A 23,755-nucleotide genomic window follows, 5' to 3' on the forward strand; every position below is an offset into this window, starting at 1 on the left:
GTCTGGGTGGCAGGGTGCCGTGCCGAGCGCGTCACGGGGCAGCTTGTCACCTGCCCGGCAGCACAGGCAGCCCTGGGGGACCAAGGGAGGGGGCTGCAGCGGCGGGGGGGATTTCACCCAAAGGTACCCCAGGACCAAACGCCTCCTTCAGCTAAACGGAGAATCTTTAATGGAGCGAGGCAGAGCATCAGCGGTGACCTTGGCTCGAATAACTCCTCGCTTGAGCCAAAATCAATTCCGCACTGATTTCGGTTACCAACCTGTAATAAGCCACTGTCAGCGCAGGAGTCTCCAGGGCGATTTCAGAACTCGTCTGATAAAACCCGCTGAGCCAAATCGCTTCACGAAGCCAGCGCGGCGCAGGCAGGGCGGCGGGTCGCCCTCCCCGCCGGCCGCAGACCGCGGTGCTCGGCGCTGCGCGGCGCCGCGGGCGGTTGCGGCGGGCGGCCGCGGGGTGGCGCCGCGGTGCCGCCGCGCTGCGCTGCGCTGCGCGCCCGGCCGCGCTGCACCGCGCTGCGCTCCGCCCCGGCGACGGGACGCGCCGCAGAGCCCCGGCGGCTCCGGGCGCTGCAGCCCGGCGGGGCGGCGCGGAGCCGGCCCCGCGGAGCGCCGCACGGTGAGTAGCTTGCGCGGGGGGGGGGGGGGGGGGGCGCGGAGGGAGCCTGCCGGCGGTGCCCCCTTTTTGGGGGCTGATCCCCCCCTCCGCAGCATCCCCCGGGCCGAGGCGCGGCGCCCCGCCAGCCCCCCCTGCTCGCAGGCACGGAGCCCTCCGGACGGCTGCGGCCGGCCGGTGCCCCCGCCGGCTCGGGCGAACAGTTGTTTTTATCCCCGTGGAAAGCAGGGGCAGGAGAAGAGCGGCGAGAGTTGAGGCTTGCGCGGTTGCCCTTGGAGACCAGCCCTGCCCTGCTGCCGGGCCAACAGCACCGGGCTCGTGGGCCGCCCCCGGGGAGCCTCCTCCCGTTGCACGACCCCTGGGACCCCGCTCCCCTTGCACGCTCCCTCCTCGGGACCCCTCTCCCCTTGCACGCTCCCTCCTCGGGACCCCTCTCCCTTGCACCCTACTTCACCTGCTTGCGACCGCCCCGGCACCCCCGGCCTTGGTGGGACCGTCCGTGTCTGGTGAGACCAGAGCAGCTTCTTGCAGAGTTGTAACTGCCGCAGAGAAAACTCGGGGGAGTTTGCCACTTGCTTTCAAAGTGCCTATTTCCAGGGCTCTGCAGGATCAGTTAATTATCACTGAAAAAAAAAAATATATTGCTAAGATCTTATAATTTGGCAGCCTGCCGCGACCCAGCTGCTCGGAAGCAAACCCCCTCTTTAAGCTGTTTCTTGTGCGTGTGAATAGAGGTGTGTGGCGAAGGCGGAGGGCTATCATTTGTACTTGCACATTACCACAGAGCTGATGCGCGTTGGCAGCTCAAAAGACCCTGTAAAATAATGAAAACTGCAAGGGAAGAACCGCTGAAAGGACTCCTGTTTCCCTGAGCAGAGTGCTGCAGCGTGTTCCTTGCCGAACTGGGTCCCAAATCATCATCATCTGCGGAGCCGTAGCTGCTTTTAGGAAAAACTTCACCTTTGCAGGGCCGAGGCTGCCTTTGCATCCCGTTTAGGGGCCGTGGGGTCCAGGCGCTACCGCTGAACACCCGCTGCTAATAATAACACGCTAAGGAGTTTACCGGCTTTGATCCGGCTCAAGGCAGCAGCCAGGCTGACAGGGACGTTACCAGGCTCGGATCTGTCCCTAGATTAGGCAGATAAAACACAGGCGATGAAATGCTGGTCTTGAAAGTAGAAGCTTGCTCCAAAACCGTGGGGAGAGGCTGCGGGGCCGGGGAGCGGGCGAGCGCGGGGCCGGGCGGGCCGCGGCAGCGCAGGGCAGGACTCGCGCCCCGGGAGCCCCCGAGCCTGGAGCCTCCTCATTTCCTCTGCTCCGAGTTATAATTTGTTCCACATTGTGGTGCTGGAGCGGCCTCTCCCTCTGCGCGGAGCATCCCGGCTGCGGTCGTTTCTATTATACCGAGGCTGCAAATCTGTGTGGTTTCCATTAAAAAAAAGAAAAAAATTCAAATAGGGACCTGGGGAAATAGCTTTTCTGTAGCTGTGGGATGGCTGTAGCCGAAATCGCGCCCGAACAGGCGCTTGCTGCCGCGTGCAGCCGCATCTACGCCAGGATGAGCCCTAGGGAAATTCCAGAAGATTAAAAAGTGTTTTAATAGTGTTGCTGCTCTTCCCAAAAGTAAGATGACCTGGTAGCTACAGGTTGATTGGCTTGTTATCATCCTGCCTGGGGAAAATAAGGAGATGCCTGGCTCAGGATTTAATTGACGAAAGACTTAAGCATCAGGAAAAAAAATTGTGCCGTGCAGCATGGCTGCATGGAAAATAACTTGTCGAGTAAGAGTGATTTCACCCTCTGATGGGAGAGGTGACTGTGTGGCTGTGCTACGCTTGTGCAAGGCATTCGAGTTATGCAATGTGATATTGTTGTTAAAATCTGCACTATACAATATTAAAAAAAGTCAGTCCTCTGCAGTGGTTAGAGCTGACGTTACACAGCGTCAAGGAAGCCTGTGCTGAATAAACCTGATACGCTGCAACGGCCGTTATCGGGGGAGATTATCACCCAGTGCTGGGCATTGCTAGCTGGTCGTTTCAGTGCTTTTTTCAGCATTCAGAAGATAGAGGTAAATTATTTCTGGAAAAGTCTGTGGATGACACACGGGTCAGTACAGCATTAATATATCCACGCTGCAAACTGGGCAAGTGAGAGGCATCGTGGTTAGAGCAGGATGGAAAGCTTTTTGCACCAAAAAAATCACAGCCGGAGTCTGGGATGCTTTCCCGTCCCGAACGGGATGACAAACTGGACACTCACCCTTTCCCACAGGAGCTGATTTCCAGCTGCTGGGCGAGGCCGAAGGGGAGATGCCCGTCGCCCTCCGCCCGGAGGCAGGACCACGTGCCGGGAGCTGACGGGTGGTCTTGCGTGCATCTGCCCCTCGCTTTTCCACGGGAGAACTGAACATCTTCCGGGTGATAAATATTTCACTTGGAAGGAAAAAATAAATAAATAAAGTCAGTCGCTTGCAGTAAGGGCATTTTCCGTCACAGCACTGAGAATCGATTTTGAGCTGATAACAGGCAAAAGCGGAGCTTGTGCGTCTCGGCGACGGAGATGCGGGGCCACGGCCCGGGAAGCAGGAGTACGGCGCAGGCGCCCGCCCGTTTCGCCCCTCTGGATGTGCCGTTAGTGGGGTGGAAAACGGGGGAGGGCACTGGAAACCCCCCAAAAGGATGCAAAAGATGCCTTGCAGCGGGAGACGAGAACAGCATCCGTTTACTGTATTTATAAATAAAACGAAAGGGAGGGGTGGCTTGATTAGAGCATCTAAATACTCTCACAGAGGGCAAAAAAAGTACTCGGTACCCAAAAGCTCGTTAACGGAGCAGAGAAAAGCACAAGAGTCAGTGTCTGGAAGCCAAAGCTAGACACATTGAAAATAAGGAATAAATATTTTAACAGCGAGAGTGATTAATCATAGGAAGAAACGGTGAGAGGTGGAGGCAGGTTCAGCGCTGCTCTGCCTTTCCCGGCCCATCGCCCTTCCCTAAGTTTCCCTGCAGCCAGGCGCTGCTTCGGGGTCGCGTGCGGCTGAGCTGAGCTGGTTGCAGAGCAGCCGTGATCAGGAGGTCTCGTTAGGCAGCACTTTCATCTTTAACCTCAGAGCCGTGGAAAAGCTTTTTTATCACGCCCTGCCGTCTTTTTCCGAGAAACACCCATGAAATCAACCTCCATCAGCTGGGGGTGCCTGGAGAGCAGGGGGCACCAGTGTTACTGATCCAGGAGGGATCGGGAGCATCACGGCCCGCGGGAAGCTCGCCGGGGGTTGCTGCTTGCTGCTATCAGGAACTGCCCAAATGCTTTGGGTTTTTTTTCCTACCAACCTGGCTTTCGATGCTGCGGGCAGGTAAACTCAAGCTACCTTTAGACACGAGGACATTTTACTCACGGGGTGCCAAGCAGCGTGGTCCGTTGCAGTCGGGGAGCGACCCACGTTGGCCACACGAGCACCAAACCCGTTTGTCCCAACTGGGGACTGCATACAGGCCAGCTCAGCCGAGCAAACGTGCCGGCTTGGTGCGGCCAGGCACAGCGCGCAGAGCCGGCCAAGACCCGACAAACCCCTGGGGAGCCGGCAGCAGGCTTTGGCTCGCTCCTGTACAGCTTGCGGCAGAGAAAGTTTTGCCATATGCCGAGTAGGAAAGCAAAGCTTCGGAAAGTCTGGATCACGCTTCCTTAGCTGCGAGCTCCGTCCCCAAACAGCGCATGTTTTGTAACGGCAAGAGGGGGAAAACGGGGCTGCAGCAGCAAGGAGGCAACGTCTGAGCAGGCTCAGGAGATTTAGGAGCAGGACGACGTGCCCCAGCGGCTCGTGCCGTTGTCCGTTTGTCCCCGGACATGAGTTAGAGCCGGAGCAACGCAGTTGCATGCCGCAGCTCCGATGCCCCCCTGCTTTGCATGCACCGCGTTTTCCCATTTCGACTCGCAGGCGATGGCCGTGACCAGCACGTCTGAGCGGGCAGATGTGGGGAGAGCACGTTTCATTATCATCTCCTGCTGTCTAGGGGATTAAGACCACGCGTTAGATTCTCCTCCGGAGAAAGCCGCAGTTTCTCAGGTGGACCGGGCTGATGCCTAATGCAGTTGGAGGTAGCTCTGGCTATCGAGTAACGAAAGGGCCAGGCTGGCAACTTCTTTCTGTACAAGCTTCATATTTTTCCTAACACTTGCTCTGCGAAATGGCTTTGCCCCTGCACGCTGTAGAAGCTGCATTTGATAGAAAGAACAGGAAAATAGCTGAGCTATAAATAACGTATTCAAAAACCAGGCGGGGACCTGCAAGACGTGAGTGTGGTTTTGCTGCCTATGATGTGGGCTTGAAGGAATGATTTTTACCAACAGCAGATGTGAAGAGGTTTCGTTTGTGCTGGACGGATGGGATGAGATGAGATCTGCGTATTGAAAACAGTGATTTGATAACCAAGTTATTTTGTCTCTCGCATCCTCGATAGCGGGGTCTTCCAGGGACACTAGGGCAGTTTTTCCTCTGTCCAGCGCTAATGATGGTTAGCGACATTAATGGTTCATAAATCAAGTTGTGGGGTCCAGGCCTGCTCCGTCCAGCTGTCGGAGGCATTTCCGATGCCCACGCGGGAGCGATGCATCCAGGCGGCGGCTGAACCAGCTGGGAGCAGGGCTCGGATGCGGAGCCGCGCGCCTGGCACAAGTCCCCCGTACGCAGCCCGGAGGCTGTTTCTGGGCGAGAAGGTGACCTCTTCCATTAGCAGCAGGGACGCTTTTTCGTCCTGAATTAGATGGTGGTTTGGAGGCTTTCCAGGACCGACATCATTCTTCCTAATTGTGGCTGTCTCGGGGAGGGGACGTCTCCAAGAGGTCCAGAAGCTGCTGCTCGCAGGCCCAGGGAGCGGTTGTAACTCTGGAGTTGGGCAAACTCCAAGTCAGGAGTGCTCAAATTCGGTTTCTGGGCCGTTCCCCTCAGTGGTTCGTTATATAGCCTGTAACATAGTCAGTGCTGTGCAAACGCCAAGCGTTTCTGCATCCAGCACGCGATTTAAGAGCCAGCCCCAGATGCTGGCAGTGGCATCGCTATCTGCCTAGAGCAAAACAAGCCTCATGGTCTTTGGCCTGTTCCCAAGGCCCAAAGTGCCCCTTGCCGGGGGCTGCCCAGCTGTGTTGCCTCCCGGCGAGGACAGCGATGGTGGGCAGGAGCACCAAGACGGGCTGTGGGGGTAGATGATTTTTTTCTTTAAATGAAAAAACATGCCCTGTTTTCTCAGTGGAGGTGGAGGATAAGTTCTCAGAGAGGAAAATCCACGTTACAGGCTTGGCAGAGGCTGGTCCTGCTGTCTCGCCCATGCTGAGCACTGGGGAGGTTGGGTCACTTCTCCAGCCTGACCCAGGAGCAGCTGCGCAAGATGCTTTCACCCCCTGGGCATCCCTTGCCTGCAGCCTCCCTGAGACCTGGCTCTTGCAGCATGTTTATTCTGGAAGCAGCACTGCAAAACCCAAACGGCACTGCTGGCAGCCCAGTGTCCACCGTCCCCTCGCACTGCCCAGGCCACGTCCTCCAGCAGCCCCCACCACGGCTGACCTGGGCAGCCCACGTGACAAGGGTCCCATCATGAGCACCGCCACGGTGTGTTTTAATGTCCTTAGCACACTAGCAACTGCCAAAAGGCTTGACAGGGTAAGGACATTTTTAGAAAGGCTAATTAAAGCCATTTTCACCTGGCACCTCTTAGCTAGCAAAGGCATTTAGCAGCGACCTCTGAGCGCGATTTAATTTGCATTTGAGCTTTGCGTTTCTCCTTTAAAAATGGGATTACTCCATAAACTTGTTAGTGAAAGTGACTCCTAATGCCTTGGCTCCTAACCAGGAAGGTCCCTCTTGAATCCTGGGTGTGACAAAACTGCTGGGCTCTGCTTTTCTCTTGCTGCAGACCAGCTGCAGATAAGCACGTTCCTGCTTAGGCAGGACGGATCGCTATTAATATGTACAATGCAGAAATTTGGGACTGTTCCAGGTCAAATTTTTGGGGACAAATCCATCCTGGGGATAACTGTGCTGGTCCCAAGGAGCCTGGATGAACCTGGCTGCTGGTGTCCTGGGTTTCCCAAGGGAAACCACCCTCCTTCTCTGCTCTCCTCTGTCCATGTCCGAGGAGAAAGCAGATCCTCCGTGGGCCACCAGTGACAGGCTGCTGTGTGCTCCCCGCAGCCCATCCCGAGCGGATGGCTGCTTTGCTCTTACTGGTTACACATCTGGCCTTCAAAGCCCTGAATCTTCCCTTTTTGTCTCTCTCTCCTGCCCAGCTGTGTCCCATGACCACCTCACACACTATGTTTTATGGGTCCTCCTCCACCATGGCTCCACCATCCAAGAGCAAGCTGAAGCGTCAGAGCCGGATTTTCTCCCAGGTCCTGTACCGGACGCTGAGCTACAAGGACCGGAGCTCAGCATCCTCCTTCCCCACGGCCGGCAGCGACGATCCGGCCGAGCTCTCCACCCAGCTTTCTGCCCCGGGCGTCCTGAAGATCTTCGGAGGCAACATCTGCGCGGGCACCAACTACAAGAGCGTGCTGGCGACGGGGAGCTCGGGCGCGCGGGAGCTGGTGAAGGAGGCCTTGGAGCGCTACGGGCTGAGCCAGGTGAACGCGGGCCACTACGTGCTGTGCGACGTCATCGGGCGGTTTGAGGGCTCCGAAAAGCAGTGGCGAACCGAAGGGCTGAGGGTCCTCGGTGACACCGAGAAGCCGCTCCTCATCCAGGACCTCTGGAAGCCCAGGGAGGGCTTTTCCCGGCGGCTGGAGCTGCGCAGGAGGGCGGAGGTGGAGGAGCTGGCGTCCAGGGACGTGGACACCACGACCGCAGGTCAGAGCCGGGCGCGAGCGCTCCCCGTGCCAGCACCGGGCGAGCTCCCGCTGGCCGGTCCGGGAGAGGATCGGGAAGCAGCTCCCACCACGGTGCCGGAGCCGAGCCGGCCCCACGGCACACGCCTGCCATGGGGGCAGAGGCTCCTCGCGGCACGGCCAGGAGCGAGTCGTGTGCCGGGGCGGACGGCAGCCCGCGTTAGGCTCGCTCCGTTTGATTTCCACCCTCCTTCCCGGCTCAGCGGAGCTCGGCAGCTGCTGCAGGAGCCGGGGGCACTTCGGCCCCACTCGCCGCTGCCTGCGCGGGAGGGTGCTCGGGGTCACATCTGGGGGTCCTGGGGGTTCGGGCAGCTGCGTGGGGCTGCTGCGAGACCTTCTGCTGTGTAAAAAGGCGATTTTGGGTCTGTCCTAGCACAAGCGCTGGTGTGATGGGAGCAACGGTTTTGCTCTCGCATGGCACTGCAATACTCTCCCGGAAACTTGGTTTCTGGTGCTCTCCTGGCTCAGTTTAGTACCTGCAACCCAAAACATTTATCCCACCTGATTTCGGATTGACTGCTGCCCGTCCACCTCCCCTGCGAGGCTGCGCGGGGCTGGCTTCGCTGCCGCTCCTGCGATGAAACACAACGAGGAGATAACGGAGCAGCGCGGGCCAAAAGAGGGTGGGCAGGACGTCACGGGGACAGGAGCTGATGGGAAACGGGGTGCTCTTTCCCTCGGTTTTAATGCAGGCTGGAAGGATCCCGGACACGGCATAAGGGCAATCCAGCCACAGCAAGGTGGCAAGCAGCCACGCGGGTTTCCAGGGAGAGTATCCGGCTCCCGTATTTCCCGCAGTCCCTGGTGCTGGGCCGGGCTCTGAACAAACCCGGCTCTGCCCCGAGCCCAGGAACCTGCCTCCCTAGCGTAGGTGGCAGCTGGTTTCTTCAGAGCATCAGGATATATATATTTTTTTAAAGCAGTCATCAAGTAAATCTCAGTGCATTTTATCTCCCCTTTGTAAAAGCAGAGAGGGCTGCGAGACCCTGCGTGCTGAAGGCAGGAGATGGGGCTGCCAGGGCCCCACCAGCTGCAACTCGCTGGCTTGCAGTTTCATCCCAGGAACTGCACATCATGCCCCAAAATCCAAGTGTGGGGTTTGTAATTTCAGGAGCAGCTTTGAGCCCATTCAGCTGCTTGGAAGATCATTCCTGCCCCGCAGCATGTGGTGCAAACGGAGAAAGCAGAGCCGCTCCTGCCACGTGCCTGGCACAGGGCTTGGGCCGTGGGGCGAGTGACAGAGGAGGATGCAGAGGTGATGCCTGCTTTTAGCTCCTTCTCTTTTTCCAGCAGAGATCAGAGAGACGTTAAGAGCTTTGCAATAGCTGAGGGCTGGGCAAACTCTAAAAACGGCTCCTTTTGAGTGGAGAAAAGGGAAAGAGCCAAGTGCAATAGTTACAGCTAGCTGTGGGTGCCAAGGGTCACCTGCCAGCTCCTGCAAGCGCTCTGCTGTGAGCTCGAGGTCACTTTAGCATCGAGCCACCCTGCTACCTGCCCTAGGTCCTAACCCGAGCAATGCTCCGAGAGGTCACCTGGGATTTAAGGCTCTCCCCTGTGAGGGGTCTCCACGGCGAGAGGGAGCCTTCACACCCATGTGAGCAGCACCCAGGTGCTGTGGCAGGGAGGAACGAGACCTTTGCTGGTTCGCTAAAGCCGCAGGGGTGCAGTTCTGGTGGGGTTTCTCTCTCCTTTACCTGTGGTGAAGCTTGGGTGGCTCAAGAGTCGGCCCCAGGCTGTCCGGGAGTGGGAGCAGGCAGCGCAGAGCGGGTCCAGGCTTGGCATCCTCGCTATTTCTAAATGAAAAGCAGTTCCTGACCAGCTCACATGCCCTGGACCTGGATAAGCCCGTTACACTGTCGATGGACGGATCCTGCTTCATTTGTTTGGGCCATTTTGGGTGGGGATGGCAGAAGGAAATTCCCCATTTCTTACCTTCGGGCGTTTTCCCTCGTGAGCAGGCTGTTCCGAGGAAGAGACCACGCACCGGCCTTCGCTCAGGGCAGCAGCTCTGCAGGCTACAAAGCCCTGACTGGTCTCATTCAAATTGCATTTAAACCTTTCTTTTGATGCCGGCGGCAGCATGGGGAGTGCGGCTCCCCTGCCATCCGCTGCCAGAGGTGCACAGGGGGATGAGGAACCTCAGGCAGCCTTGGTAGGCCCAGCTTTAGCATTTTGTCTCCACAGTCCTAAAGAGCCAGCAATATTCCTGCTGCTTTGCCCGTCAGACCCTGAACAGGGCCCGTTCTGCTCCCCTTCCCCAAGCGCCCACGGTCGGCAGCAAGCACTTAGCAGAGCGGCAGCCCAGCAAGCTGCCTTGCCCCCGGAGCCGGCTTCGAAGCCTCCCCTTGCCTGGTGGCCACATCAGAAGTCACTAAAACTCCCGGTATGACGCAGGCTGGCTCCAAGCGCCCTCCCGGCTGGCTCGTCCCCATGGCCAGGCGAAGGTCCCGGCAGAGCTTCCCAGGAGCTGGCACAGAAAATGCAGCATCTGCATGAGACTAGCAGGACTTTGGGCTTGCAGCTCCCCAGGAGCAAAGCGCAGCAATGCAGCAGAGCAGGATCCCCGCGGAAACACAGCCAGGCTCTTCCCAGCCTGAGGAATCACCGGAGCCAGCCAGGAGGGCCAGGCTCTGCTGCTGCTCGGGTGATGCAGCCTGCCCCATGCTGAGCTGGCAGGAAGGGCTCCACATCCATCTGTGACCTGTTAGCACGTAGCTTAAGAGTTTATCTGCTCAGTTATCCATTATCCTAATTAGTTTATTAGCTGCTTCCCGCTGAGGGGGAAGTCACTTGCTCTTGGTGCCACTAATTAGCAGCCCAGGTTGTGCATCTCAGCTGTAAACGAGGAGTGACATCCTCTCCCGGCCCAGATCTGGAGAGAGGAGGCAGGAGGAGCCCTGTCGCCCGCTGGGAGCGGGAGATGCGGTCACGGTGCTGTGCTCGGCCCCTGTACTGCATCCCTCGTCTGGTTTTGAGTGTGTCCCAGGCTTGCTGTTTGCTCCTTCCTCGCCCTTGCTGGCCAGGGCTTCCCTGGGAGTTCGGAGGCAGAACCACATGCATGCTTTGGGAAATGCAAAAGTTAAGCCTATTATATCAAAAGATACGGGTATTAGAAGGTATCTTTGAGGATCTGGCTTTGTAGATCAATCAGAAATAAAAAACCATAGCATGGCTGCATCCCGGGGGGGTTCCCTTCACATCCGATGCAGCAACGCCGTCAGGAAGGACCAGCCCCGCATTAGCCGCCTGGGTAAATTCAAAGCCGACCTTCTTCGGCAACCAGGGGAAAGCAGAAAATTGCTTGGAAAATCTGGGCCTTTATTTATTCATTTATTTCTCGAGGCACGCGGCCTTCTGCGTGAGCAGGCGGTCTCTAGGCTTGCCTCCCTCCGCAGGTCTCCTCTTTTCCCTCGCTCTGCTCGGGTTATTACATCCCATCTTTAAGTTTGTCCTTATTTTTATCGCTACCGAAGAGCAGGGCTGCGGCGGGGCAGTCGGGGATGCTGGCGTGCGGGAGGAAGACGAGGAGGTGGTGGGTCAAGGCGGTGGCTGTGCCACCGTCCAGCGCTCTCCGTCCCGCCCAGGCCCTCCTCTCCGCTACGTTTTCTGTCGTTTAAGCAAGCAGCCGGCCTCAGCGCGGCTCTCCCGGTGTTTTGGGTGGGTTAACCTGCAACCGAGAAAACAGTACCAGCAGACTGAAAAAATAGGCCGGTTCGTAGGAGGCCTGTGTTACGTCCAGGAAAAGCGCGGTGTTTATCTTTCCAGTGCTGCTCTGGGGGAAGCAGCCAGCCCGCGGCGGCAGCACTACATGGAGTGAAAAAGCAGCTTTTTCCTATTGGGTTTAATGCCACAAAATAAATACAGAAGCTTCCTTTCCCCTAGATAAGGGAGCGATGATGGCCTGTGCGTCCCGGCGTGGGACCCGGTGGCCCCGCTCGCTCCCAGCCCGGCTCCTGCTACCTGGGGCAGCGACCGCCGTCCACCGCGTGTGGACCCCCGGGATCGAGCCTGGCCACAGTTATCATGTCCCAAAATCCGATGCTTTGAGGGGCTCCCCGGGAAAACAGTGCTGCCGGCTGCGTTAGGCTCCCGCCGCCGTTCCCGTGCCGCCGTTCCCGCGTCGCCCCGGCGAGCTCGGCCCGGAGCCCGGCCAAGGGCTTTGCTCGCCGGCTGCGCGGGGATGCCGGGCACGCGGCTGCTCGCCTTCTCGAGGAGGAAGGGGGCACGTGGAAGGGCATTTCCCGGCCTGCCCCGCTGCGCCGGCCGTGGCTGCCGGCCACGTTTCGGACTGCCGCAGGCCGCTTGGCCGCGTCTCGCCCTAAGCCTAAGGCATGTAAACAGCAGGGTTTATTTTCTCCCTCTCCCAGCCCCGGCTCTTTCGTTTTCCCAGCAAAGGAGCGCTGGATTTAAAACAAACAAACAAAAAAATGTATTTCAGAACCGGCAGCCCCGTTCCTCACCAAATAAGGCAGATGGCGTTTTTGGGTCTGAGCTCGCGAGTGTCCCTTTAAGCAGCCCTCGGCTGGCTCCCGGCTCCAGCCCGGCTCTCCGGCATCGCTGCAGCCCCTCCGCGGCGTTGCTCCCGTGAGCAGCTCCCGCGGGCCCTTTCCCCCCGCTTCTCCCTCCGCGTCCGTCACCGAGTGCCGGCGACCTGCTCCGGGGAGGCTCCGGGTGGAAGGTACCTCCCGAGCGGCACCTGCGGCTGCTTTCGCGGTCCTCGGCCGGCGGGGCAGCGGGCGGGCGGCCGTGGCGGGCACCGGGCGCTTCTGTGCCTGCGCCAGCCCCGCTCGCTCGCTCGCTCGCGCTCCCATCCTTCTTGCTGACAGCTTTCCCCAGCCGCTGCTGGGCAGGAGCTCACGGCGGCTGCGGCAGGCGGCCCCGCTGCGGCACCGGTGCAGACCCTTCGGTCTGCTGCAGCCATGGGGTCCCTCGTTCCCCTCCGGCTGGGCGGCGCGGCCAGGATGCTGCGGAGGACAAGCCGCTGCCCGGCTGCTCGGTGCCTGGCGGGGAGGAGGTTTGGGGTGCGCGGGGCGGGGGGGACGGGGCTCCCCAGGGGGATGTTGGTGCAAAACACCCTCGTGTTGGAGTCCGGCAGCCGCTTTCAGCGTCGCCCTTGGGGAAGGGTGTGCAGCGAGGGGACGTCAGCACGGTCCCAGGGGCTGAAACGGCTTCGTCCCGGCGCGCTGCACCGGGAGAGGCGGCTGCAGCGATGCTGCAGCAGGGAGGGTGACACGGGGGGACGGTACCGTGGCCCAGGACCGATCCCGGCTCTCTCCCCGCAGGCATCAACGCCCAAGCGCGGAAGCTGCAGCGCAACCGGGCCAAGGGGGCCATGCGGCTGCCGGCGGGCGCTAAGCGGCCCGGCCCCCCGCCAGCCCTGCGGCGCAGCCTCAGCGAGACCAGCCTGGGCCGCCCGGCACCGCGCCGCGACGACCCGCTCCTTCGCCACTACTCCACGCTGCCCGAGACGCTGCGCGGCGCCGGTGCCGGCCCGCGGGACGGCAGCGTCCGCTTCTCCCTCTACCAGTGCCCCCACCTCCTGCTCCTGCAGGGCTACAGCCAGCAGCATGTGAGCACCGCGCCGCCTCCCCGCATCCCCCCCCCCGGGGCCTTTGGGTGCCCACGGAGCCCCCTCGATCCGCGGGATGGGGGCGTCTTGCATGGCTGTGTCGGGTGTAGGTGGCCACCAAAGAGCATCCTTAAGGAAGAGGTTTTAGCAGTGTTTCCCCCCATCCGTGTGGCCCTGGCGGTGGGTTTTTGGGGGGCGGAGGTGTTTCTGCAGCGGGAGGCAGGGGACGGCATCCTTCGTGGGGTGGGGGGGTGCAAGGCCGGGGCCGAGCCCCGAAACACCATCCCTCCGTGGGAGGATGCAGGGGATCTGCAGGGAGATGCTGCGCGGGGCCCTGGGAGGGGGGGGTCTTTGCATGACCGTCTGCTCCCACCAGCATGCTGCCCCGCTTCTGGGGGCTGCAACCGGCCGGGCTGGGGGGTGACGGGGGGGGGACGCCGGCCCCGTCTCACGTCCCCCCGCGCCCTCGCCCCGCAGGACAGCCTGGTGTACCTGCTGAACCGCGAGCAGCACACGGTGGGGCAGCGGACGGCGGCCAGCAGCCCCAGCATCGCCCTGTGCGCCCCCGACATCCTGCCGCTGCACTGCACCGTGCGGCGGCTCCCGGCAGCCCGCCGGCACCCGGACCACCGCCTGCTCCTGGAGCCCGGCGCCGGTGCCGCCGTGGCCCTCAACTTCCGCGAGGCGCCGGGCCCCGTGCCGCTGCGCCACGGCGACCTGCTCGCCCTCGGCCGCTACTACCTGCTGCTCTACAAGGACCCCGGCGAGGCGCAGCTGCTGCCCGCCCCGGCGCTGGCCCGGCTGCAAGCGCTGCAAGGTGCCGCCGCTCCCGCTCCCGCGCTCTGCGCCGGCTGCGGCGGCCGCCTCGGCCCCCGGCGCCCCCCCGACGCCCCCCCGGCACCGCGCCGCCGGCCGCTGCTGGAGTTCGAGCGCGGCGCCGAGGACGCGCTGCTGAGCCGCATCCTGAGCCTCGTCGAGCCGGCGGGCGACGACCACAAGCTGACGCCCGCCTTCCTGCTGTGCCTCTGCGTGCAGCACTCGGCCACCGCCTTCGCGCCGGGAGACTTCGGGCAGCTGCTGCTCAAGGCGGCCAAGATGATCCAGCGGACGGTGCGGGTCAGTCCGCGGCCGCGCGTCCCCGCTGCTGCCGGCCGGCTCCCGCGGCCCGGCGCCTGCCGCTGCGCGCTTTTCCGTAGCTTTTCCCGTGCTTTTCCCGGGCCGTTTCCTGCTGGCTCCCTAGATGTAGCTGTTGGCAGGAGGGGGAAGAGCAGAGGTGCGTTTCCCTCTCGGGAAGCACAAACCGGTGGAGGTGTCCCCTGCGAGAGCGCCTGCGGGCGCTGGCACATGCCAGTGTCCCCTGCGACGCTGCCCCGGCTTCCCGGGCTGCATCCGGCCCACGGCTCGTCCTGTTCATTGCTGCCTTTCCTTTTTCTCCCCGATCCCAGGAGAAGACGAAAGAGCTGGCGGAGAAGCAGTCCCAGCAGTAAGTGCGACCTGCCTCCCGTGCCCTGTTTCCCTGGACGGGGGGCGGATTCAGCCCGCCGGGAGAGCGCGGTTCCCACCGGCGCGGGCGGCCCGAGGATGGCAGCAGGCAGCGCCTCCGGGCTCGGGGGTTCGGCCCCGCGAGGGCCGGGGCCACGCGTGCGCGGTGGGGACGGCCCCGGCTCCGGGGCTCTCGGGGCGGCCGCGGGCTCCTGGCCAGCGCGAGGGGCCGCGTTCGGGCTCCAAAGCAGCAGCTGCAGAAGTGCTTCGTGCTAGGTCCCAGGTCTCTTCTCAGGCCAGTGCTGGGAGAAGCTTCCCAGACTTTATTGCAGCAGGAAAAAACAGTTCACCCATTGAGAAGCTTTCCAGATGCTTTTTATTTATTTTGTTTTACTTTTGAGCAGCCCCGCGCAGGCGGGCTGGATTTAAGCCTCCAGAACTGGCACACGTAGCACGTACTTCCCCGGGAGCTGCTGTTTAGCCACTTTTATCTACCGCAGTTCAGGTGGATCGATAGCCAGAAGCGCTCTCCCTGTGTCCCCAGCCAGGATCCCGCGTCCCTGTCCCACTTTGCCGTCACGGACCTGCTGCCAGACCTGCAGCACATCCTCTTCTGGATGTCCAACGCCATCGAGATCCTCTACTTCGTGCAGCAGAAGTCGCCCACCTACATCCAGAGCATGGAGGAGGAGCTGGACGTCAAGGGTAGGACGCGGCGGGGGAGCCGCTGCGGGACCGGCGTTGCACTGCTTCGCGGCACCCGAAAGCCTTGGTGGGGCTTGCAGAGCGCGTTAAGGGCTTCTGGGTGGCTCCTGCCTGCCGGGCGGCCGCGGGGACGTGCAGGGAGCCCGCGGGGATTGCTCCGCAGCCAACCTGTCAGTGCGAGGGGAAAAAAGGACAAGGGGATGAAATCAGCTTCAGGAGCCTCCTGGTCTGTGCAGCACGTTAAAGCCTCTGCGGCTGCTGTCACCAAGATCAAGCAGGTCTCGCTGCACCTGCAGCCGAGGAAGCTGGAGCCCTTCCCCACGCCCCAAGCCTTGGCCGCGAAGAGGAGGGAGGCGAGGAAGGTGGAGGGCCCCGGAGAGCAGAGGTCGCTGGCCACGTTTCTGCTGGCTGCCTGTTATCGGGAGGGACGTGGTCCCCTTCCCAATGGGCGGCACCCGCTCCGGGCGCAGCGAGGCCGATGCCGGGCCGGGAGGAGGCGATTCGCCAGGCATCACCCTCCGCGCGGCCCCGCTTCTCCCCGGGCGCCGGATGCTCCCCCCGCCGGTGCCTCCGTTCCCAGGCCGATAGGAGCCGCGTGGCCCCGGCGTGGGAGCCGGACTGAGCTGCCGGCGCGTTCTTGACTGGTGACAGCTCCCACAAGGAAAAAAAGCACCGGAGGGCTAAAAATACGAGCGCCGGGCAGGAGAGGAGCCCCGGGTGCAGGATGTGGCCGTCTCCATCGCGGTTCCTCACCTGCTCGAGGAGCCTGGCGTCTCCTGCAGACCCTGTGCCCGGGGATGGGGTCCCTGTTCCTTCGGGAGAGGAGGCACAGCACGATATAAATACACCTCCGATGCGGGGCTGGACGCTGGTCCCTGCACGGCCGCGCTAGGTCTCCCTGCCCGGGGCTATGCCGGCGTCCTGCCCCGCAGCATCCCGCGGCCGTGGGGCGGTCCAGCCAGCCTCGCGCCCGGGTTTCATCTCCATCCTCTGCGCCGCAGGGTCCAAGGAGTCTCTGTTCTCCTCGACCATCACAGCCAGCGAGGAGGCGATGACGGTGCTGGAGGAGGTCATCATGTACACGTTTCAGCAGTGCGTCTACTACATCTCCAAGGTGCGCGCGGCGCCCGGGCGTCCCCGCGGCGCTCTCCGGGAGTCGAAGTCGGCTCCGCGTTCCTTGCAGCTGCATAAGGCCGAGGTGTTTTCCTTCGGGCTGAAACGCTCCGATTTTGGTCGCGGCCCAAGGAAAGCATTGCATTACGGCGGCGCTGCCTCCCCGGGCTCGGGAGGGCACCTTGGCCGGGGGAAAGCTTGCTCGCCCCGGCACAATGGGCTGATTCACGGCCGCCGCGTGAGCCGCCCCCCCGGGCCCGCGGCCGCTCGACCGCTGGAGCGGAGCCGCCAGCGCCCGCGCCGGGGCGGCGAACAGAGAGCGCAGTGTCAGGCGGCAGAAAGGCGGTTGTGTCCGCGCCACGGGCCCCTTTCCAGCGCGGGGGACGCCGGGCTCGCGGCACGACGCTGCCCTCTCGCCGGCATCTGCCTGCCGGCACGCCGGTTTTAGCCCCCGCCGCTCGGTTTTAGCCCCTTGGCAGAGGCACCTGCTCGGTGCTGCTCTCTCCCCATTTAAGCAACAGGGGAAGGTTGTCCCCCTTCCCCACCACCACTTTGCTTTTTTAAAAAAAAGCCTTTTGGGCAAGGCTGGAGCCTTGCAAGGGAGACTACGAGCGGGAAATATCCCCTTGCTGGAGGAGGTTGCAGCAGGGTTGGCTTGCAGAGGTCTGGAGGGTTTGTCCGGGGCGGGGGGGGTGGAATCAGTCGTGCTGCAAGCCTCCAGCTCTCCGTGCCTCCCGGCGCAGTGTCTGTACGTGTCGCTCCCCGCGCTGCTGGAGTGCAACCCCTTCCAGAACGAGGGCCGCGAGACGTGGCGGACGGCCCCCGCGCTGCCCGACGAGCTGCGCAGGGTGGTGCTCATCTACCAGGCCACGCTGGACCTGCTGCGCCAGTACGAGGTGCACCCGGAGATCACCTCGCAGATGTTCGCCTACCTCTTCTTCTTCTCCAACACCCTGCTCTTCAACCAGCTCCTGGACAAGGGTCAGTCCGCCCCAAACACCTGGCCGGGGCAGGGGGATCCCTGCCTTCTCCCTGCCTGGCTGAAGCCGGTGGCTTTCAGGGACCATCCCAGGGCATTTAAAGCACCTCCATCCCTGTCCCCCACCTTGGGAGGTCATCGGGCTGGGAGAAGGGGCTTTGCCAGGCAGCTTGAGGAGGCCAGTAATGGGCAGGTCTCGGCACCATCATTGCAGGGAAGCTGAGCCCAAACCCAGCTCTGGGCTGATGTAGCCCTGCTCCCAGGAGAGGTTAAACCCTGCACCACCCTGGCTGCACTGCCCTCACCCCCTGCCAGAGAGCTGCTATTTTGAGCCCAAGCAGAGGAAGATGAGTGCAGCACCTTCCCCAGGGCCACCTGCTCACTAAGCCACCGTGCTTTTTAATTGCGGAGCAAGCTGGTGCTCATTAGCCCTAATTACCACGCTCCCGCAGGCTCCTCTCTCGGCTGCTTCCACTGGTCCAAGGGCGTGCGGCTGCGGGCCTGCGTGCGGCTGCTGCTGGAGTGGCTGCGCGGTGCCGGCTTCGAGCAGCTGGCCCGGCAGTTCTTCGCCAAGCTGGCCGGCGCGGCCGACCTGCTGGCCATGCCGGGCTCCCAGCTGCTGCAGGTGAGGGGCCGCCGGCGCGGGACCGGGCAGCTTTGCCGTCCGTCCCTCCGCGGATGGGGATGCCCCAGGGAGCCGGTGCGGCCGGGCTGGGCGCCGACCCGTCGGGTGACGCGGGCGCCGGGTGCCTCCGCGCAGATGTCGTGGCCGTGCCTGCGAGCCGAGTTCCCCGCGCTGAGCCCCGCGCAGCTCCGGCGCCTGCTGAGCCAGTGCCAGGCGGCGATGGACGTGGGTCGCGTGGCGGCGTGGCAGCCCGCCGGGGAGGAGAGCGCGGCCGCCCTCCGGCACGGTGAGCCCCTCCGGCACGGCGAGCCCCGGCGAGCCCCTGCCTTCGTGCCCGGCGCCGTCGAGGTTTTTACGTCTAAACTAACCGGCGGGCGATTCCCTTCCCATCCCCAGGGCTCCTGTGGGTGAGGGCAGCGATCGGGAATGGCAGCGATGGTATAACCTCGCTTGCGGGATGCCGGGCTCTTGCGAAGGACATGGAGGGATGGGTTGGGTTGGGTGCTGGTGTCTCCCAGCTCGGTGTGTCCTCCCTCCCTCCCCATCCCGGCTGGGAGATCGTGGGCGGCCAAGAGGCCGCGCTGGGAGGCCGGAGGAGAAGAGTGGGGCCGCGGCCTGGGCCAGCGCTAGCCTCCCTCCCTCCCTCCCTGCCTGCCTTCAGATGAGGTGCTGGAGTCCTTCGATAACCACCCGCCCATCATCCTGCCCAGCAGCGGCTTCAGGGTGGACCTGGAGGTGGAGACGCTGGACGACAACATCTACCGGCACCTCCTCTACATCCGCCACTTCCTCTGGAGCCTGCAGAGCAAGAGCCCCCACGGCAGCGACGGGCCGGGCCCGGCCCCCGCCAAGGTACCCCGGCCCCGCGCGGCGCCCGCCGAGGGGCTCGCCTGTCCGGGACGGGCGGGAGGACCGCGGGTCCCTCTCCATCCCACCCGTGCTACTGCCGTGGTACCCGCCGGGGTGGCCCAGCCGCACGGTGCCCTCGCGTGCTGCCCACTCCGCACGCGGTGCTGCTGGAAGGGATTAGCTCCCGCTAATCCCCCCCCGGGCAGCGCGGGAAGGACAGACCCGTCCCAGCAGGGTCATTAGGACGGCGGAGGACAGATACGATGTGCAAAGCACTCGCGCGGGCTCACACCGAGCGTTTTTCTCCCTCTAAAGAAAGAAGCACCCACCGCGTTCGATGTCCCGGAGGTGCGCGAGAGCCCCGTCCCGGCCCCGGGAAGCACCCCGGCCCCTGTGGCCTGCTGCTCCCCGGGCGGCTGCGCAGAGCTGGAGGCGGACGGGGCCCCTCGCCACGAGCGCCCCGGCAGCGAGCTGCAGCTCCAGGAGAAGCTCCAGCAGCTGCAGCTGGGGCGAAGCGCGGCCTCGAAGGCCGGCACGCTGCCCGCGGACCCCTCCTGCCTGCTGACACCCCCCACCACCCCGCTGAACTTCGACTCCGGCAGCCTGGAGTCCCCCCCGGGCGCCAGCCTCCAGGACCCACGCAGGAATGGGCTGAACGGCACCAAAGCTGGCACTCCTGAAGGTACCGACGCCAGCCCCGGGGCTCCCGAGGCCAGCGCGGTGGCTTTCGGTGGGACGCCTGGCGTGGAGAGTCGTCGGGCAGAGTTTGGGCGATGCCGGAGCGGTAACACAGTCTCTCTGCTGCCAGGATGCTCCCCGACGCCCTACGACTACCCCACGCCGGCATCCTCCAGCCGCAGCTCTGCCACCGATGACTTCTGCTACGTCTTTGTGGTGGAGCTGGAGAGGAGCCCCATGGGGCTGGGGATGGGACTGATCGACGGCTTGGTGAGTTCACAGCGACTGCGGGACAGGGCGGCCCCACCACACAGCTGGAGTGGGACGGGCGGGAGGGAAGGTTTTATACCTCATGCAAAGCCAGCAGAGAAGCTAATGGCAACCCTAGCACCGAGCTAGGCTGCTTCTCCCAGGGAAACGAGGCGCAGGGCAGTCTCTTGGGGGAAGCAGATCTCTGCTCCTGGCTCGCTGCGCGGTGCACGCTAAGGCCAGCACAGCTGTCCTGCAGCTGGAGAGAGCAAGCAGGCCCAAAGCTGCTGTGGAAGGAAAATGACTCAGCCGAGGTCTTTCCTCCACCCTTCGGTGAGCGGCAGCGGGTGGGGGCCCGGGCGGCTTGCGGGGCGCCAGCAGCGCTGGGGCAGCCCCGGCACTCGCCACCCCCCCTGCTCTGGCAGGAGGACGCTGCGCAATCTGGCTTAGAGCAATGGCTCATCTTACTGAGTGGCCTTTCAGGGCAGCGCATTAGTCAGTAGGAAACAGGACATCACTCAGCCCCGGGGCAGTCTGGAGCGAGGAGCGCCCATTCCCCAGACGGGGCACCAGGCTCGTTGTACCTGTAATTAAATCGAACAAGGAAAGCTTGCCCCTACCACCCCTTTCTGCCTCCACACGGACTATAAAAACAGAGGGCTCGTGTTTCCCGCCTGGCAGTGTTAGCGATGCTTCCCCAGCACCCAGCCGTCGTGGTCCCCAGCGCCTCGCGGTCCTGCCCGGCCGCAGGCACCAGCCCTGCTGCGGCCCGCGGGGAGACGGTGCCGGCGCGGGGTGCCTGCCCGGGTGCTCACCGCCCGCCGCTGCCCGCAGCACACTCCTCTGAGCTCGCCGGGCATCTACATCCGCACCCTCGTCCAGGACAGCCCCGCGGCCGCCGACGGCAGGCTCTCCATCGGGGACCGCATCCTGGCCGTCAACGGCACCAGTCTCATCGGGGCAGACTACCAGAGGTGAGTCCCGCCCCGGGCGAGGGCCCGGGCCAGCATCGCGCAGGGGAGGTTACTGCCGAAGCCCAGGTGTTCTGCTGTTTTGCAGCAGAGCTGCGCAGGGTCTCCTAGTGCCTGTTGCTACGCTGGCAGCAAACACAACCTTGGAGCCTGCGGTAAGGGCAGGCGTTAGAGAGCAGAGCTACCTAAGCACAGCACCGGGATGGGGTGAAAGCAGCTGCACGGGGAGCTTGCAAGAGGCTGCAGGGAGGAAGGGCTGTGACCACGTTTGGGAGATAAACATGACTCCCCCAGAGGTGCATCTGAGCAATGCAGAGCTGCTCCAGCCCTGCCCAGCCTCATCCCACCCCAGGCTTCCTTCAGACGCCGCAGCATGAGGCAGCTGGCCTTGCTGTTTGAGACAGAGCCACGAGGGCCAAAGGGGCAGAGCAGCTCTGGGCTCATTTTTCTCCGTCCTGGCAGCGCTTGCAGGAAGGCCAGGCTCTCCGTGAAGCTGAGCGCAGAAGAGAAACAGGCCCTGCTTGTAGCGCTGAGCCAACCTGTGCAGGCACAAAACGGAGGGGGGGGGTGAGGGGGGAAGTGTTTTGCAAATAGAGAGCAGTTGCCCTGCGCTGCCCAGCGTGACGGCTGCTGTAGGTGACCAAGGGGGATGGAGGCCGGGTGGTTTAACATGCGATCCCACCTGGGAGGCTCCTAGGGGAGCTGTCAGGCTGCGGCCAGGCAGTGGGAGAACCAGAATTCACCTCTGCCTGTTGCTGGTCTCTGCAGTGCGGTGGACCTCATCCGCTCCGGAGGGAAGAAGTTGCGGTTCCTGGTTGCCAAGTCAGACATGGAAATAGCCAAAAAAATCAGTTCCAGCTCCTCTTCTTCCTCTTAGTTCTCGTGGCATGAGGGTTGTTCTGCAGCAGTTTCGGGGTGCAGCTCTGGTTAAGGCTGACCTCTTGGAGCCTGGAGCACCAGAGGGAGAACCTGGACTCCACTACTGCCCTCGACTTGCTTTTCAGCATCCTGCCCTGTGCTGCAGCATATGGAAGGAGATGCAAGGGTGGCACAAGCTTCTCCCACTGCACTGGCTGGGAGCACCACTCCCTAATCCATTGTCCGGCCTCACCTTATACCCTGTGTCTTCCTTCTCAGGAGTTTTCCCACTCTTGCATTCCTCTTGGCAGAGGGCAGGAAGGGGATGCCATCCCATGGAGGCTGTGAGCAGGCTCCTCCATTCCTCTAGGCTGACAGCCCTGCATGATCTTTCTCATTCTGGCACAGGTTTTGGGGAGAGACTTCCAGCTCTCCCATTACTCCTTAATGCTGGCAGATGAAAGGCTTGAAACACCCTTGCGATTTAAAGATTTGCATGCGGGCCAGGCCTGGGCTTCACTGCGACAACGGCCACCTGAGGCTCCGGCAAGTCAGGCTGGGAAAGGGGCGGTCAGAGCAGGTGCCCAGCTCTGCGGGCGGCAAACACAGCACAAGCATCCAGGAGTGGTGGCCGTGCAGTGCAGTACCATGGCGCAGCACAGGATCCCAAGCAGGATGCCTTTGCAAGGAGTTAAGGCCCCTGGTGCTGTCCCCTAAGTCAGGAGTCCTAGTGTAGTGCCTTACTGCTGCTGGGCCACCATCATGCTGCCCCAGCCCTGCTTCAGGATGGAAAACAGCTACAGCAGCGGGCTGACACCACCAGCAAGTCCCTGCAAGTCCTGGGGGAAGAGCCTCCATGAAAAGAGCTCTCCCTTCCTTATGCAGCAGGTTTACTGCCCAGCTCTGGCACCACACTCCTGGCAGCAGACCCCCAACTCCCCTTCCCAGGGCCAGCCCAGCAGGGCACTGCATGATGCTTCTGCGCCTGCTCCAGCCCTTGTATCCTGGGACCGGAGGGTCTGTGCCTGCTGCCACCAGTGACCTGACTGAACACGGCAGCGTGCGGTGCCAAACTGGAGGTGTGGCTGATGCTAGCCCACACAGGCCAATGACATCTTGGCACCATGTCCTGGTCCTCTCCCTCCAGCTCTCCCCGGCCATCGCAAGGCCATCCTGTTTCCTGCCTAGCTCAGAGCATCTCAGGAGTGCTTGCTGCTGACATGCCGACAGGCGATGACAGACAGCAAAGGCTCCCTTTCGAAGGTCACTCTTAGAAGTCCCACAAACAGCTCCGCTATCTGCTGCCAACAGAAATGGTGTCAGCAGAGCTGAGGTGGCAGCTCCACCGTGCGGCTGGCTGGTCCCCTGCACACAGAGCCTCCTGCAGACTATGCCTGATGAGCCCTGTCTGTGCTTTTAGCAACATTAACGGGATAAACCTGACCTGATTTCCACATATAGACAGATATTGAGACCCAGTTTAGCTGAACCCTATTAAAATGGACTGCCACAAAGCCCTACGTTACATCCTGCACTTAACAAGCCAGCATGGTCCAGGCTCTGGCAGCAGATTAGATGTTAACATGTCATTTCACAACAGCAATTCTCCAAGAACTGTGATGCTAAAAAGGAGGCACTTAACAGGTTGGCCTTAATTAAACTTTAGATATCTCACTGCTATAGTTTGGTTTCCATGCTCTTAGTCCTATATCAAAATAGTGCATGTAGTGGAAACACCCAGGTGATTGAATTTGAACACAGCCTGGACTGCCTTTTCTAGGGGAAGATGGACAAAGCACCTTCACCAAAATGCTAGTGCCTTGCTTTCCTGCTGAGCCATGCTCGCACCAAATGGCCTGGGGCACCACCACAGCAGGGACGGGGAAAAACACATCACTCCTGCCATTGACGCAGCTGTACCAGGCAGGCGAGCAAAGACTCAGGGCACCACAGGGCTCCTGGTGACTCACTCAACTTTGAGTCAAGTAGGTATGTTGGCCCAGTCATCCTCCATGGAGTCAGCAGTGGCCCTCCTGACGTCTGGAGAGCTGGAAATGAGCTGCCTAGAGTCCTGGGCAACTGCATGCTCTCCTTATTACCCTCTGCCCGGGAGCCAGGGCTCGGAGGAGGCTTGGTTTGCACTAGCTGCACCGTGGCTAGCTCCAGCGGTACCAAAGCAGCCCCA

General features: G+C 62.1%; 1 protein-coding gene across 1 annotated transcript; it reads left to right on the forward strand.

Moving 5' to 3' along the window:
• The first annotated feature begins 571 nt into the window (after nucleotides 1-571).
• Nucleotides 572-23,213, forward strand: RADIL (Rap associating with DIL domain). Its single transcript, XM_064520161.1, has 15 exons — nucleotides 572-616; nucleotides 6,896-7,454; nucleotides 12,775-13,061; nucleotides 13,539-14,177; nucleotides 14,507-14,544; nucleotides 15,088-15,248; nucleotides 16,250-16,362; nucleotides 17,105-17,342; nucleotides 17,793-17,965; nucleotides 18,101-18,251; nucleotides 18,627-18,817; nucleotides 19,130-19,496; nucleotides 19,623-19,762; nucleotides 20,576-20,715; nucleotides 21,481-23,213. Exons 2-15 carry the CDS (start codon nucleotides 6,905-6,907, stop codon nucleotides 21,587-21,589), a joined length of 3,297 nt encoding a protein of 1,098 aa, XP_064376231.1. The 5' UTR covers nucleotides 572-616; nucleotides 6,896-6,904; the 3' UTR covers nucleotides 21,590-23,213.
• Nucleotides 23,214-23,755: the final 542 nt, after the last annotated feature.

Source organism: Dromaius novaehollandiae, chromosome 14, assembly GCF_036370855.1.
Source record: "Dromaius novaehollandiae isolate bDroNov1 chromosome 14, bDroNov1.hap1, whole genome shotgun sequence".
Taxonomy (NCBI): Eukaryota; Metazoa; Chordata; class Aves; order Casuariiformes; family Dromaiidae; genus Dromaius; species Dromaius novaehollandiae.